At 56.9% G+C, this 11,845-nt stretch overlaps 1 protein-coding gene across 1 annotated transcript; it reads left to right on the top strand.

The window, feature by feature from the left end:
- Positions 1–6: 6 nt before the first annotated feature.
- On the top strand, positions 7–10,801 carry DEF6 (DEF6 guanine nucleotide exchange factor). Its single transcript, XM_005428898.2, has 11 exons — positions 7–107; positions 4,296–4,436; positions 5,769–5,954; positions 7,301–7,528; positions 7,608–7,754; positions 7,896–8,004; positions 8,084–8,382; positions 8,802–8,968; positions 9,139–9,337; positions 9,747–9,837; positions 10,039–10,801. Exons 1-11 carry the CDS (start codon positions 12–14, stop codon positions 10,248–10,250), a joined length of 1,875 nt encoding a protein of 624 aa, XP_005428955.1. The 5' UTR covers positions 7–11; the 3' UTR covers positions 10,251–10,801.
- Positions 10,802–11,845: the final 1,044 nt, after the last annotated feature.

Raw genomic sequence — 11,845 nt, 5'->3', positions numbered from 1 at the left:
CGCCGCCAGCCATGGACCTGCGAGCCGAGCTGCTCAAGTCCATCTGGTACGCCTTCACCGCCCTGGACGTGGAGAAGAGCGGCAAGGTGTCCAAATCCCAGCTCAAAGTGAGTCCCCGGGGTCCCGGCGCACGGAGGGAGGGTGGGAGCGAGCGGAGGAGCGAGCCCGGGGCTGCTCTGCATCCCCGCGGGTTTCCACGGAGAAATTGTTAAATATTAAGATCAATAAGATCTTGCTGTTGCTTCCTGGTGAAGTTCTCAGGCTCTGTGGCATCTCCCTTTAAAAAAAACGGGTGGGGGGGAATTCATGCTCAGATGTGTTTTCTAGGTGAAAATGATAAGAAATCTAAATTTTAGTTATCCGTTTCTTGTGCTTTTTATGGCCACCTAAGAGCCCAAATTCTGTTTACGTTTTCTTGCTTGCCGGAGCACCTGTGTTCCTCCTGCTGAGCCTGTGGGTCGCGAGGTAGGGACAGGTTGTTTTTTAACAAAAACTCCTCAGTGCTGTGGCTAGAAGTAACGCAGCACTTTTAAAAACTCTCCGCTTTCCCCTCTTTCCACTCTTAGCAGCTTTCAGAGGGCTCATGCCCTCAGTCTTTCATCAAACCCATCACAGCTCTAGAAACCTTTTTGTCTGCCCCCAGGCCAGGGTTGCTGGCACCCACCAGGGAGCCCCTTGGCTCTGAGAATAATTGATTTTTTTCACCTTTGCACGTGGTGGGAATGTGTTTTTTTCATCCGTTTTGGTTCTTAGGCTGGCATTGGGGTTGGAAATGCTGATTGGTACCAGGGTCTGGGATGAGAGAGGAGACCTGAGCAGGAGCACGCTGAGCACAGGGAGCTATTGCGTCAGGACATGGCAGCTGCTGCCAGGCTGCGAGACCGTTTTGAACCACTGCAAAAAGACCCCCTTTTCCTCCATTCCCTTTATTTTATAGGGCTTCCCCAGGACAGACTGCAGGGAAGGTGCTGGTCTTTGGCAGGGGGGTGTGTTTTGCCCCAGAATGAGGAGTTTTGTTTGAGGGATCTGGAGGAGAAGCAGCGGGAGGCAGATTCTTCCTGCTCAGCCTCTGCGGCTCAGAGCCTCCGGCTGCCCCCCAGAACTCGTGGCATGAGCCCTGCGAGCCACACTCCCCTGCTAAAACTGTAGAAATAGCTGAAGGAATTAGGGAAAATCCTAAAGTAGGCCAGAGCTTAATTCTGTTTGCTAATCCCTGAGAGGGGCTGCTGTGCTCCCCTCACAGCACCCCCTGCACCACTGCTCTGGGTCCAGAGTCTGGCCCAGGCACGGGATGGACCCAAAAGCGGCAGCAGTGCTTGTCTTGCGAGATCTGTATCACCAGAGACAATGCTGAGCCACAGAAACTCTGATTTTAACGGCAGTTTCGTGGACAGTTCATGCAGGGTCTGTGGCTATGGTGATGCTGGGGATGGCCCCTCTGAAGTGACTTTACCCAGGGGGACACTTGAGAGGGGAGAGGATGTTCTCCCACGCGCCATCAGTGACAGGATGGGTTGGCAGCAGGTCACTGAAGAGCACAGCTCAGCTCTGGATGACTTTCCCGCTGCCTCTAGCCCAGGCAGAGTTTGTTTCCACCCACAGAAACACTCGAGTTTGCCCCAGCCTACACAGGCCAGCCGCAGTTCAGTGAGGGAGGAATGCAGGGTCTCACTGCTCTGACCAATGAAGTATTAAAGCCACCGAGCCCTCTCCAAACCCCTCCAGGGCTGCTGAGCCCTGAGCTGGGCTCTGCTCCCTCACCTGGGCGTGTTGCTGCACGAAGGGTCTTGAACAGGGGTGGGAGAGACACTGGGCTTGCACTGAGAGGACAGAGCTGGGTGGGAGAGCAGAGCGAACTCGTAGGAATGCTGCTGATAGGAGCAGGACTTTTGTGGCTAGTGCAGCAGGGAATAGTTCTTGAGGGAGGTTGAAGAGGCTTGGCTTAAAGAACAGAATAGCAGTTAGTGTGTTCATGAGCGTGATGTTGGCGTATTTGGCTAAGCAGAAGAGTGCAAAAGGCCCTGCTGCATATTCTGTGTTAAAGCCAGCCCTGGGCAGTGCTGTGAACCTGTCAGGGTTTCCAGCATGAAGACACAGCTGTGGGAAGCCGTTGTGCTCCTTGCGGGGGCACCTCAGAGCAGGCAGGCGTGTGCAGATGCCCTGGCAGTGGAGGTGTGTGTGTGTGTGTGTGTGTGTGTGCACAGGAAGGAAGGAAGGACAGCTTGCGGTCGGTCGGGTGCTGCGCGCCCCGAGAGCTCGGGGAGCTTTGCTCCCAGCACAGGCACAGCCCCAGCCCTGCCCCTGGGAAGGGTTTGTGCTCTCAGTGCCATTGCATTGTCGCTCTCGGGCCGGGGTCGGGGCAGGAACAGGCGAGAGGCAGGATTGTAGCAAAGGCAGAGAAGGCTTTATTCAAAAGAACTGCACAGAGTGGTACGATAGATTCTATTGTATTGGCTAACTAACAGAAACATCTTCCTCACGCACTGTCTTTGAGAGGAACAGAAAAATAAAGTAGAAAAACACCACTTGCAAATTGTTTATAGTCAACAAGTTATCACATCTTTCTAGAAGTTTTAAAACTTCTCACAAACCGCTGTGAGAAACACTTGTCTTTTCTCTCTCTCTGTCCCATGGCATCCACATTGCATCCCCTCCCTGGAAGGGCTGGGAGGGCTGGGGTGTGGTCCCTCGGTGTGGCCAGAAACACTGAGCACTGCCCTGGTGCTTTTGGGCGCCTCTGCCCATGGGTGATGGGTGTGCCAGCGGTGGGAGAGCGTGGAGAGCACAAACACGGCTGCTGCTCAGAGGAATCCAGGGCACTAGGAGGAGTCAGGCCGACCCCTGACCCCCAGCCATCCCGTCTTTTCTACAGGGGAAGGGTTAGGGCTAGGGTTAGGGTTAGGTGCCAGCAAACTGCTTTCCTAGCATCCCTTTCCCCTGCTGTTCTCCTCCTGTCACTGTTTCAGAGCCTGCAAGGGTTCCTCAGCTCTCCCATCTCCAGCCTGACCAGGCCTGGGCTTTCCTCCCCGTTTGTCAGTGACAGCCCTGTGAGAGGAGGGTCACAGGGTGCCAGGATGGATGCAGGGGCTCAGGGTGTCCCCCATGGCCGGGGTGACAAGTGAGACCTCACAGGGATTTTTAGGGGTGCTCTGGGAGGAGGGGTGAAGGATGGAGATGAGGGACCACGTTGGAAACACAGGATAGGATACAATTCCCAAACTTTGAATTCATCCTGATGGACTTGTTACCATGCTGGAGGATGTCCATGATATTCCCAGGCCTTCCCACCACTGTGTGGACCCTGGGGCTGCACTGAGCCCCAAAAGGCACAGTGTAGCAGCAGTGCTCAGGGCTACAGCCCTGTTGTGTGAGCACAGGGTGGAGTCCTGCTGATCCCATTGGTCCAGAGGCTGGAAAAGAGAATGAAGATCTGGTTGAGCAAGAACTGTCTCCAGCTGCAGCAGCCATCGTGGCCTCGGGCAGCTCCTCTGCTGCTGGGAGGAAATTTCCAGCCCTGCACAGAGGAGTAGGGATGCTGTTCCATCTCCTCCAGCCCCTCTTGAGCCCTTGGCAAGCTGCACTGGCAGATCCTGGTGCAGTGGGGAGGTGTCAGTCTGGGACACTCGTTTAACCATCTCCTGCTTCTGGGATGTAAAGGCAAGGAGAGCACCACCTGCCCAGCACCACAAGCTAGAGATGCTGCTGGTGCTCCTGGGCAGCCTTGCTCCAGGCTTTCCAGCACTTGGGAAATCCATGAGCTTGTAAAGCTGCTTTATTTGGGGGGATTTGAACAAAGTGGGCTGTTGGCCAGCCTTGCTGAGTGTTTCTGGGGATGATGTGTCTCCAGATCTCCATTCCAGACAAAACCTTTGCTTGGTTTCTCACCAGTCTTTCCTATTTTCATGTTTCCATCTTTCTGTGTCCCCAGCAGACAGTGGGTGCTGCCAGGCTGGGCCTGGTTGTGCCAAATGCATAGCTTGGGGTGGCTTATCAACTTTTCTAGATCAGAGCGAGTCCTGTTTGCCCTGAGAAGTTTGAAACAGCCCTTTCAAGAAAGAAGTTCCTCATGTGCCAAGAAAAGAAACTAGTGTGGAAAAATCCTCGAATTTTGCCTGTTTCTAAATGATTCTCTAAAGTTTACATTTGGAAATTATGCCAAACCCAAATAACTTGATGCTGTGGCTGCTGGGAGGTGATGCCATGCAGGGGGGGGACTGAGGGGGTGGCACCTTGGGGATGTGCTGGGGCAGGGCTGGAGGGTATTCACCTTCTCACCACCCCTTGTGCTTGGCCAGGTGCTGTCTCACAACCTGTACACGGTGCTGTGCATCCCCCACGACCCCGTGGCACTGGAGGAGCATTTCCGTGATGATGATGATGGGCCAGTGTCCAGCCAGGGCTACATGCCCTACCTCAACAAGTACATCCTGGACAAGGTGAGCTCCTTGGTCATCCCCCAGACCTGCTGCTCCTCGTGTGAGGTTCCTGGGAGCTCCCCTTAGCTCTTGGAAATCACATTCCTTGGTGGGTGGAAAGGGGGTGCAGAGAGATGGGGACTGCTCAGGTGAAAGCCAAAATGAGTGAGAAATGTTTAATACTCAGCATCTCCCTGGCAAGGATGAAGTCATCCCTTTACATCACGGCTCTGGATGGAGCAGCACCTCTGCCCATGTTTCCTGAAGGGCTCAGAGAGAGAAATCAGCCCCTTTTATCCTCACCTTTGAGGTGCGACCTCATTTGGCAAAGAGGACAGGGAGCTGCAAGGAGGAGCAGAGTTGGGGTGGGCAGGGGCTTTCTCCCTTTCTTCCTGTGGTTCAAAGACACCTTTGTCGGGCACAGCCAGAGGTTGGTCTGTGGGTGCTGTTTCTTCCAGGCATGTGAGGAGAGGAAGAATGACTGACGGCTTTCTTCCACTGTGTGCTCACAGAAAGGGGCCCGAGCTGGGTGCAGTAACCCTTCACTGCCCTGCTGTTCTTGTCCCTGTGCCAGTCCCCATCCCTGTGCCCATCTCTGCCTTGCCCAGAGCTGCTCAGCAGCTGCCCAGCTTGGTCCAGCAATGCTGATCTTGGCTGCAGGGATCTGGTCAGCAGCAAACAAGGGCAGAGCCTTCCCCAGCTCCCTCAGCCCAGAGCAGGAGCTGCCCCAGGTCAGCCCAGCCCCATCACAGAGTGGCCAAAATCCTTCCAGTTGCTCACATGGTTCTTTGGAAGGTGATCTTTAAACCCACCCCTTCTGGTTTCACCATGGCTAATAGAATCCCAGAGGCAGCCTGAAAAGAGGGAAGTGGGTTTTCCTAGTAAGAGAAGCTTTGAGCTTTTGCCACCCAAAGGTTTTCCTTCAGCTTTGCTGCTCCTGTGCTCACACAGCTGGGATAGAGCACTCAGGGACAGCCAGAGCTCCTCTGATCCCCATCTCACTTGACCCATCTGCACCAAACCTGCTGCCTGGGGCAGCTCACAGTGCCAGGACACAATTAAATACCAGCAGCAGGGAAGAGGCTGCTGGAGGCACCATTCCTACTGGCTTCCCTCCTCAGTTCCTCCCTGTAGTTGAATGGGATAACAAGAAACCCCAAACCATGGAGGCACTGGGGATGAGAGCTCCACATCATCCTGCCTGTGCTGCACCCCAGGCTTCCTGCTGGTGCTGCCATGCTTCTCACTGGACAGATTTTAGGAGTGAGGTTTCTTCTCTCCAGCACTTCCTTCCCCAGAACTCCCCTCCATAGCTCTTCAGCTCCCCACTCACCCCCTGACTCCTGCCTGCAGGTGGAGGAAGGTGCTTTTGTCAAAGAAAACTTTGATGAGCTCTGCTGGACCCTGACAGCGAAGAAGAACTACAAACCCGACCGGAATGGGAATAGTGTTGTGTCCCACCAGGATGCTTTCAAGCTCTGGTGTCTCTTCAACTTTCTGTCAGAAGACAAATACCCTCTTGTCATGGTGCCAGATGAGGTAGGACCTGCCTCTCCCCCCAGCCCTGTCCTCCCAGGGCTCCATGTGCTGGCAGAGCCCCATCTGTGGGTGACACCATCGCTTCCTGGCGTGTCCCACTGCATCCTGCGAGATGTGGTGTCCCAGGGGGTGAGAGAGAGGAGGCTGGGGGTGGGACAAGGGGGCTGCCTGCCCTGGACACCCCTGCTGTGCCCACAGCCACCCCCGCTGCCCAGGGAGAAGGGGGACTTCAGAGGGGAGACCCCTCCAAGGTGCTCTCCTGCCTGGAGGGCAGTGGCAGAGCAGACCTGGCTGTCCCTCTCCATGGCCACTGCCACCCAGGGCTCAGTCCCTGCCCAGCATGAAGAGTGTTAAGGGTGAGGTGCCAGCCAAAGAAAAGCCTCACAGTAATCTCCAAATTCCACAGCATTTAGGGGGGAAAGTTCTCCCTTTCTCTGGGGTCAGATTAAACCCCCATGAGAAGGGGGGCAGATCTGGGGGGAATGCACACGTGCAGAAGCCAAGAGTGGCCTCAGCAGAAGGAACTTGGCTGGGCAAATGGCTGCTGTTGTCTTCTACCCCTCAACCTCCTGAGATCAGCAGAAAAGACAAAATTTAAAAAAAAAAAAAAAAAAGAAAAGAAGAGGAGAAAAAAGGCAAGAAGCACCATGCTGCGCAGACGTAGGAGGGCAACCGCACTTCCTGTGCCCTGGGAGAGGTGTTTCCTGTTCCCCAACCATGAAAAAGTGAATCATCCTGAGCACCAGAACTCAATTCTTGCCCCCTTTCACAATTAAATGACATAAAAAATCCAGCTGGGTGTGGGGACCCTGCTGTGTGTCACCTTCCTGTGTGGCTCCCTGCAGTAACCACTGGTCTCAGTCCCCAGACTATGGGCAGAGGAGAGCTGGCAGCAAAACTTGAGCTGGGGTAAATCTTTCCCACACCATGTCAACCATCTTGACTCTTTTTATTTGCAGTTTTAAAATGATGCTCCTCTCCACAGGGACCTGTCCCCCTGCTCCTCCCCAGTGATTTTTGGGAAGCAGTGGTGCCGAGCTCACTGTGGCTTTGAGACATCAGTCCTGAATGGTGTTCAGCAGTGCTGGCCTGGGCTCCTTCAGGCCCTTGACTGCTACAGAGTTTTCTTACTCTGCAGACAAACCAGAAAAAACATCCCAGCCTTGGGGTTAAAAGGAAAAACCTCTTGGTAGAGGTCAAACACTAACCCAGCTCCAGTCTCCTGAGCCTGCCTGCTGCCTGGAGAGAGATGTGGCCTTGGGCTCTCCAAAATGGCTTGATGGGGTGGGGACAGCCCTGTCCCCATACAGAGACACTGTTGTCAGTGAGTGTCCTCCTCCCCACAGGTGGAGTATCTGCTGAAGAAGATCTGCACAGCCATGAACGTGGAGCTGAACTCCTGCGAGCTGGAGGATTTCCTGTCCCAGGAGCCGCAGGGGCAGGGCGGCCTCACGGTCTGGCAGTTCCTGGACATGGTGAACTCGGGGAGGTTCCTCAGAGGCATCGAGCAGGAGGCCATCAGCATGGCTGTGGAGGAGGTGTACCAGGAGGTCATCGAGGATGTGCTCAAACAGGCAAGGAGCTCACATATTCTGGGGCACAAGCTCAGTCCTGCTCCCACCCTGTTTTGATCTCCGTGTCTCTCGGGTGCAGGGCTACCTCTGGAAGAAGGGTCAGCTGAGGAGGAACTGGTCAGAGCGGTGGTTCATGCTGAAGCCCAGTGCCCTCTCCTACTACATGAGCGAGGAACGGAAGGAGAAGAAGGGGAGCATCACGTTGGACAAGCACTGCTGCGTGGAGGTACAGCCCGGGCCACGCTCAGCTTGGAAGGGAGACCCAAAAACACACAGTGTCACATCCATGAGCATGGGAGAGCCACTCCTGTGGCTGAAGATGGGGGGATCAGGTGGGGTAACGCTGTGCTGTGTCCTCTCCCTGCAGGTGTTGCCAGACAGGGATGGGAAGAGGTGCATGTTCTGTGTGAAGACCTCGTCCCGCACCTACGAGATGAGCGCCTCGGACACCCGGCAGCGCCAGGAGTGGACACTCGGTCCGTGCCCACCCCATGCCCCTTCCCCAGCTTCCCCGTGCCCCCTGCTGTCCCCACTGACCGTGCCCTCCCTCTGCAGCCATCCAGACTGCCATCAGGCTGCAGGCCGAGGGAAAGAAGTCCCTGCACAAGGACCTGAAGCAGAAGCGCCGGGAGGAGCGGGAGCAGCGGGAGCAGCGCAAGGCGGCCAAGGAGGAGGAGACGCAACGGCTCAAGCAGCTGCAGGAGGAAAAGGAGAGGAAGCTGCAGGAGCTGGAGCTGCTCAAGGAGGCCCAGAGGCAGGCAGAGATCCTGCTGCAGGAGGAGGAGCAGCGGCGGAGGCAGCAGCACGAGGAGATGCAGAGGACCCTGGAGATCCAGCTGCTGGAGGCAGAGCAGGTGGGTGCATCCCACAGGGGCCGTGCTGCCCATGGGGTGGGTGCTTCCTTCTCCTTCCCTTGCCCAGGGCAGCCCAGGGGTTTGGATGTACAGTGCTGCTGCCACCAATCACCTCTGGGCTCTGTTGTGCCTGAGATCCCTTTGAGCAGGAGACAAGGACATTCTGTCTCAAGGGGCTTTAGCTGGGGGACAGTGAGAGGCAAATGCTGGTGCCAGGCTGGACAGGGAGCCCATTTCTGACCTCACAGCCAGCATTGGCTCCAAATGACACAGCCTGTCTCCTGAGCAGGGAAACAGCTTTGCTTTGGACCTGTCACCATGGGCTGCCCCTGCTCTGGCCCAATCCACCCAGTGGGCCCGAGTGGCTTCTGGGGACACTGGTGGTGGCTGGCCCACTGATGTCTCCTGTCCCCGCCCAGGCTCGTGCCTCCATGCAGGCAGAGATGGTCCTGAAGGAGGCCGAGGCAGAGCGGCAGCGCAAGCGCATCCTGGAGCTGGAGGACATGCAGGAGAGGCTGCAGGAGGCCCTGCAGCAGGAGGTGAAAGCGCGGCAGGACGAGGAGGCTGTGAGATACGCTCAGGCCAGGTAGGACCAGGGCATCCCTCCCCCTCCTCGGGCAGCCCTGCTCCCAGGGCAGCTCAGTGCTCCTGGGTACTGGGGTGTGCTGGTGAGTTCCCAGTATGCAGGGTGGGACAGAGAAAGCTGGGGGAAGAAGTGGCAGGGGGATATCCTCACCTCTTGCTCTTCATTGTCAGGCTACTGGCTGAGGAAGAGGAGAAGCTGAAACAGCTGATGAAGCTGAAGGAGGAGCAAGAAGAATATATCATCAGAACTCAGAGGGAGAAGCAAGTCCTCAAGCAGGAGATGGAGAACAAGAACAAGTGTCTGGAAGAGGCGCAGAAGCAGCTGGAAGAAGTGAGAGTGAACAGGCAGCGGGTGGACCAAGATGTCATGGTGAGCATCACATCTGTGCCACATCTCCTCACATGGTGAGCCCAGGGGACTTTCCAGCCCTCCCAGAGTCACCTCCATACTGGGGAGGACCAAGCTGGAGCTGCTGTGGGGGTTTCTGAGGTGTGCCATGTGCAGGCAGGATGTGATGCAGTGGCTGAGACAGGGCAAGTGTGTCCTGCCCTGGGACAAAGCACTGATGTCAGCTGTGGGAGTGTGTGAATGGGAGAGGGTTGGAGGGGGAGCAGAAGGTCTAGAGGAGATTGAGCTGGGTCTCCATCCCAGAAGGAACCTCCAGTCCAGGCTTACTCAGGGAAGTGAAAGCCGTGCCCGTGGTCCCATTGGGGCAGCAGCTCACCCTTTGCTCTGTGCCCGTGGGGCAGCAGCTCACCCCTTGCTCCATCCCCTGCAGGCGGCCCAGCGGAAGCTGCGACAGGCCAGCACCAACGTCAAGCACTGGAACGTGCAGATGAACCGACTGATGCACCCCATCGGGCCTGGAGGTAGGAAACAGCTGAGCCAGCTGACCCCATGCCCACACCCCCACCCATCTTCCCCTTTTTGGGGGCATCTGGTGGCTGGAAGGACTCTCAGAGAAGATACCACAATGCCTCCTGCAAGGAGGGGCTCCACAAACCTTTTTCTCAGGTGAACAGTCAGTTTGGGCTCCTGGTAAACAATTCTCTTTTTCCCTCCACCCCCAGACAAGCGAACAAACGTGAGTGGAGGAGTCTTCGCTGGCTACCAGCCCCTTCTGTCACGGAGAGATTCCTCCCTCAAACTCAAGCAGAGGGTGGAGGATAAAGGCAGTGACCCCACAACGGAAAACAGCAAGGAAAACGTGAGCAATGGCGGGAACAGCAGCATGCTGCCATCTCCAGATGCGGACACCATGGCCACAGAGCCCACCAATTAACCCACCAGGGTGGCAGAGCCCAGCTGGGAATGGCAGGGCTCAGCTTGTCCCTCCAGGTGGACAGTCAGTGTGGCCATCTCTGCATGGGGACCAGCACAGAGCCTGCAGGGGACTGCACAAGGCAGAGGTGCTCCCATTTCCATCAGTGAAGGGCTGCAGCCACCCCGTGCCAGGAGGCTCAGGCAGCCCAGTGCTGGGGAGAGGGCAGTGGGACCTTCTCCTCTGGACTGAAGAACTCAATTCCTTGTGCTCTGTTTTACAACCTGTACTAAAAAAGAGCCACTGCTGGGTCGGGACCCTGTGGCCCAGGGCTGCAGCTCCCCCTTGGTTTCTACAACAACCCTTCTGCATCACTCACTGAGCTCCAGGGTGTGGGCTTTGCCACCAGCCAAGGACACCTGGACTGACCAAGCAGGGCCTTCTTGTCACCCCACACCACGCCAGGTGTCCCTAACTACAGCAACCACTGTGTTCCCTGGCAGTGGTTGGTAGTACTGGAGCCACTTAGTTAGCAGAAACTAATGACCAATAAAGCTTTTGGAGCCCCTGGCCACAGACCTCCTGCCCCACACACTGCAGGCACCAGCCCCCTTTCCTTGGCAGGGTAGGGTTGGGATTTCCCCTGTGTGAAGGAACCCTTTGAAAGGAATCAGCCACAACCTGTGAAAAGTGGCCCCACGAGCAGATTTTTGGTTGGTGTGTGGAGGGCCAAGAGGGACACAGAATGAAACAAAAAAGCCCCAATAACCCACCATCATTTGGGTTAGTTTTTCAAGCACCTCTGTATAGATACAGTCCCAGTCAGCTGTGCCTTTGGGGTGTTTATAGCCTGGGGCACAGAGCCAGGGTGGCCTCTGGAACAGGCCCTGGGTGCAAGCTCTGCACCGACTCCATCTCTGCACTCGGAGATGAGCTGAGTTCGTTGGCGAGATTATGATCTGTTTCCTCCCGGGCCTGCCCCCAGTCTCACAGTGTTTCTCTCAGTTTTTTTCCGCCGTGGCCGAAGGGACAAAGCGCTCAGTGTGCCCGGGGTGCAGCCCTGGCCCGGGCCCACGCGGCCGTGGTGACGCACAGCGGGGGCACGGGCGCTGCAGGGGCTGCAGGTCAAATACATCGCCGCTGCCCCCTTCCCTCTGCTGGCACACACAATATATCATACATCAGGGTGGCCCTGAGTGGGGTCCCTGCCTGCTCCACACCATCCTGGCCAGGCCACTGGGACACAGGACCCCACCACTCTGCGTGGGTTTTCTGGGCACAGTGAGCCCTTCCCAGCTCCGCCTCGAGGCTGGGTTATTGTGTTCCACCGAGGCGCGAGGGGGCCGCGGTGCGAACTGCTGGGGGCGAAGAGGGTCACTGGCAACGCTTGGGGTACGTGGGCGCGGAGCCAACTGCCCTCACCCGGCGGCGCCGCCATACTGGGCAGCCCTCAGGACGCTCCGCCCCCAGGTTACGCCACAGGCAGCGCCTACATTTCCCATGAGGCCTCGCTCCCGCCGCGGGGCGCAGTGCGGGCGGCTCCCGGCAGGGGGCGGTAACGGTGCGAAGGGGGCGTGGCCGTTGCCGTGGTGACGCGAGAGCCAGGCCCCCCGGCG

This window comes from Geospiza fortis, unplaced genomic scaffold, assembly GCF_000277835.1.
Source record: "Geospiza fortis unplaced genomic scaffold, GeoFor_1.0 scaffold14, whole genome shotgun sequence".
NCBI classification, from domain to species: domain Eukaryota; kingdom Metazoa; phylum Chordata; class Aves; order Passeriformes; family Thraupidae; genus Geospiza; species Geospiza fortis.
This window is presented reverse-complemented; position numbering and strand designations above follow the sequence as displayed.

Excerpts from the sequence above, each read along its gene's own strand:
- DEF6 (XM_005428898.2), top strand. The coding sequence starts at position 12 with ATGGACCTGCGAGCCGAGCTGCTCAAGTCCATCTGGTACGCCTTCACC. Across the intron at positions 108-4,295 it reads TGTCCAAATCCCAGCTCAAA|GTGCTGTCTCACAACCTGTA; the intron begins GTGAGTCCCCGG and ends GTGCTTGGCCAG. Across the intron at positions 5,955-7,300 it reads TTGTCATGGTGCCAGATGAG|GTGGAGTATCTGCTGAAGAA; the intron begins GTAGGACCTGCC and ends TCCTCCCCACAG.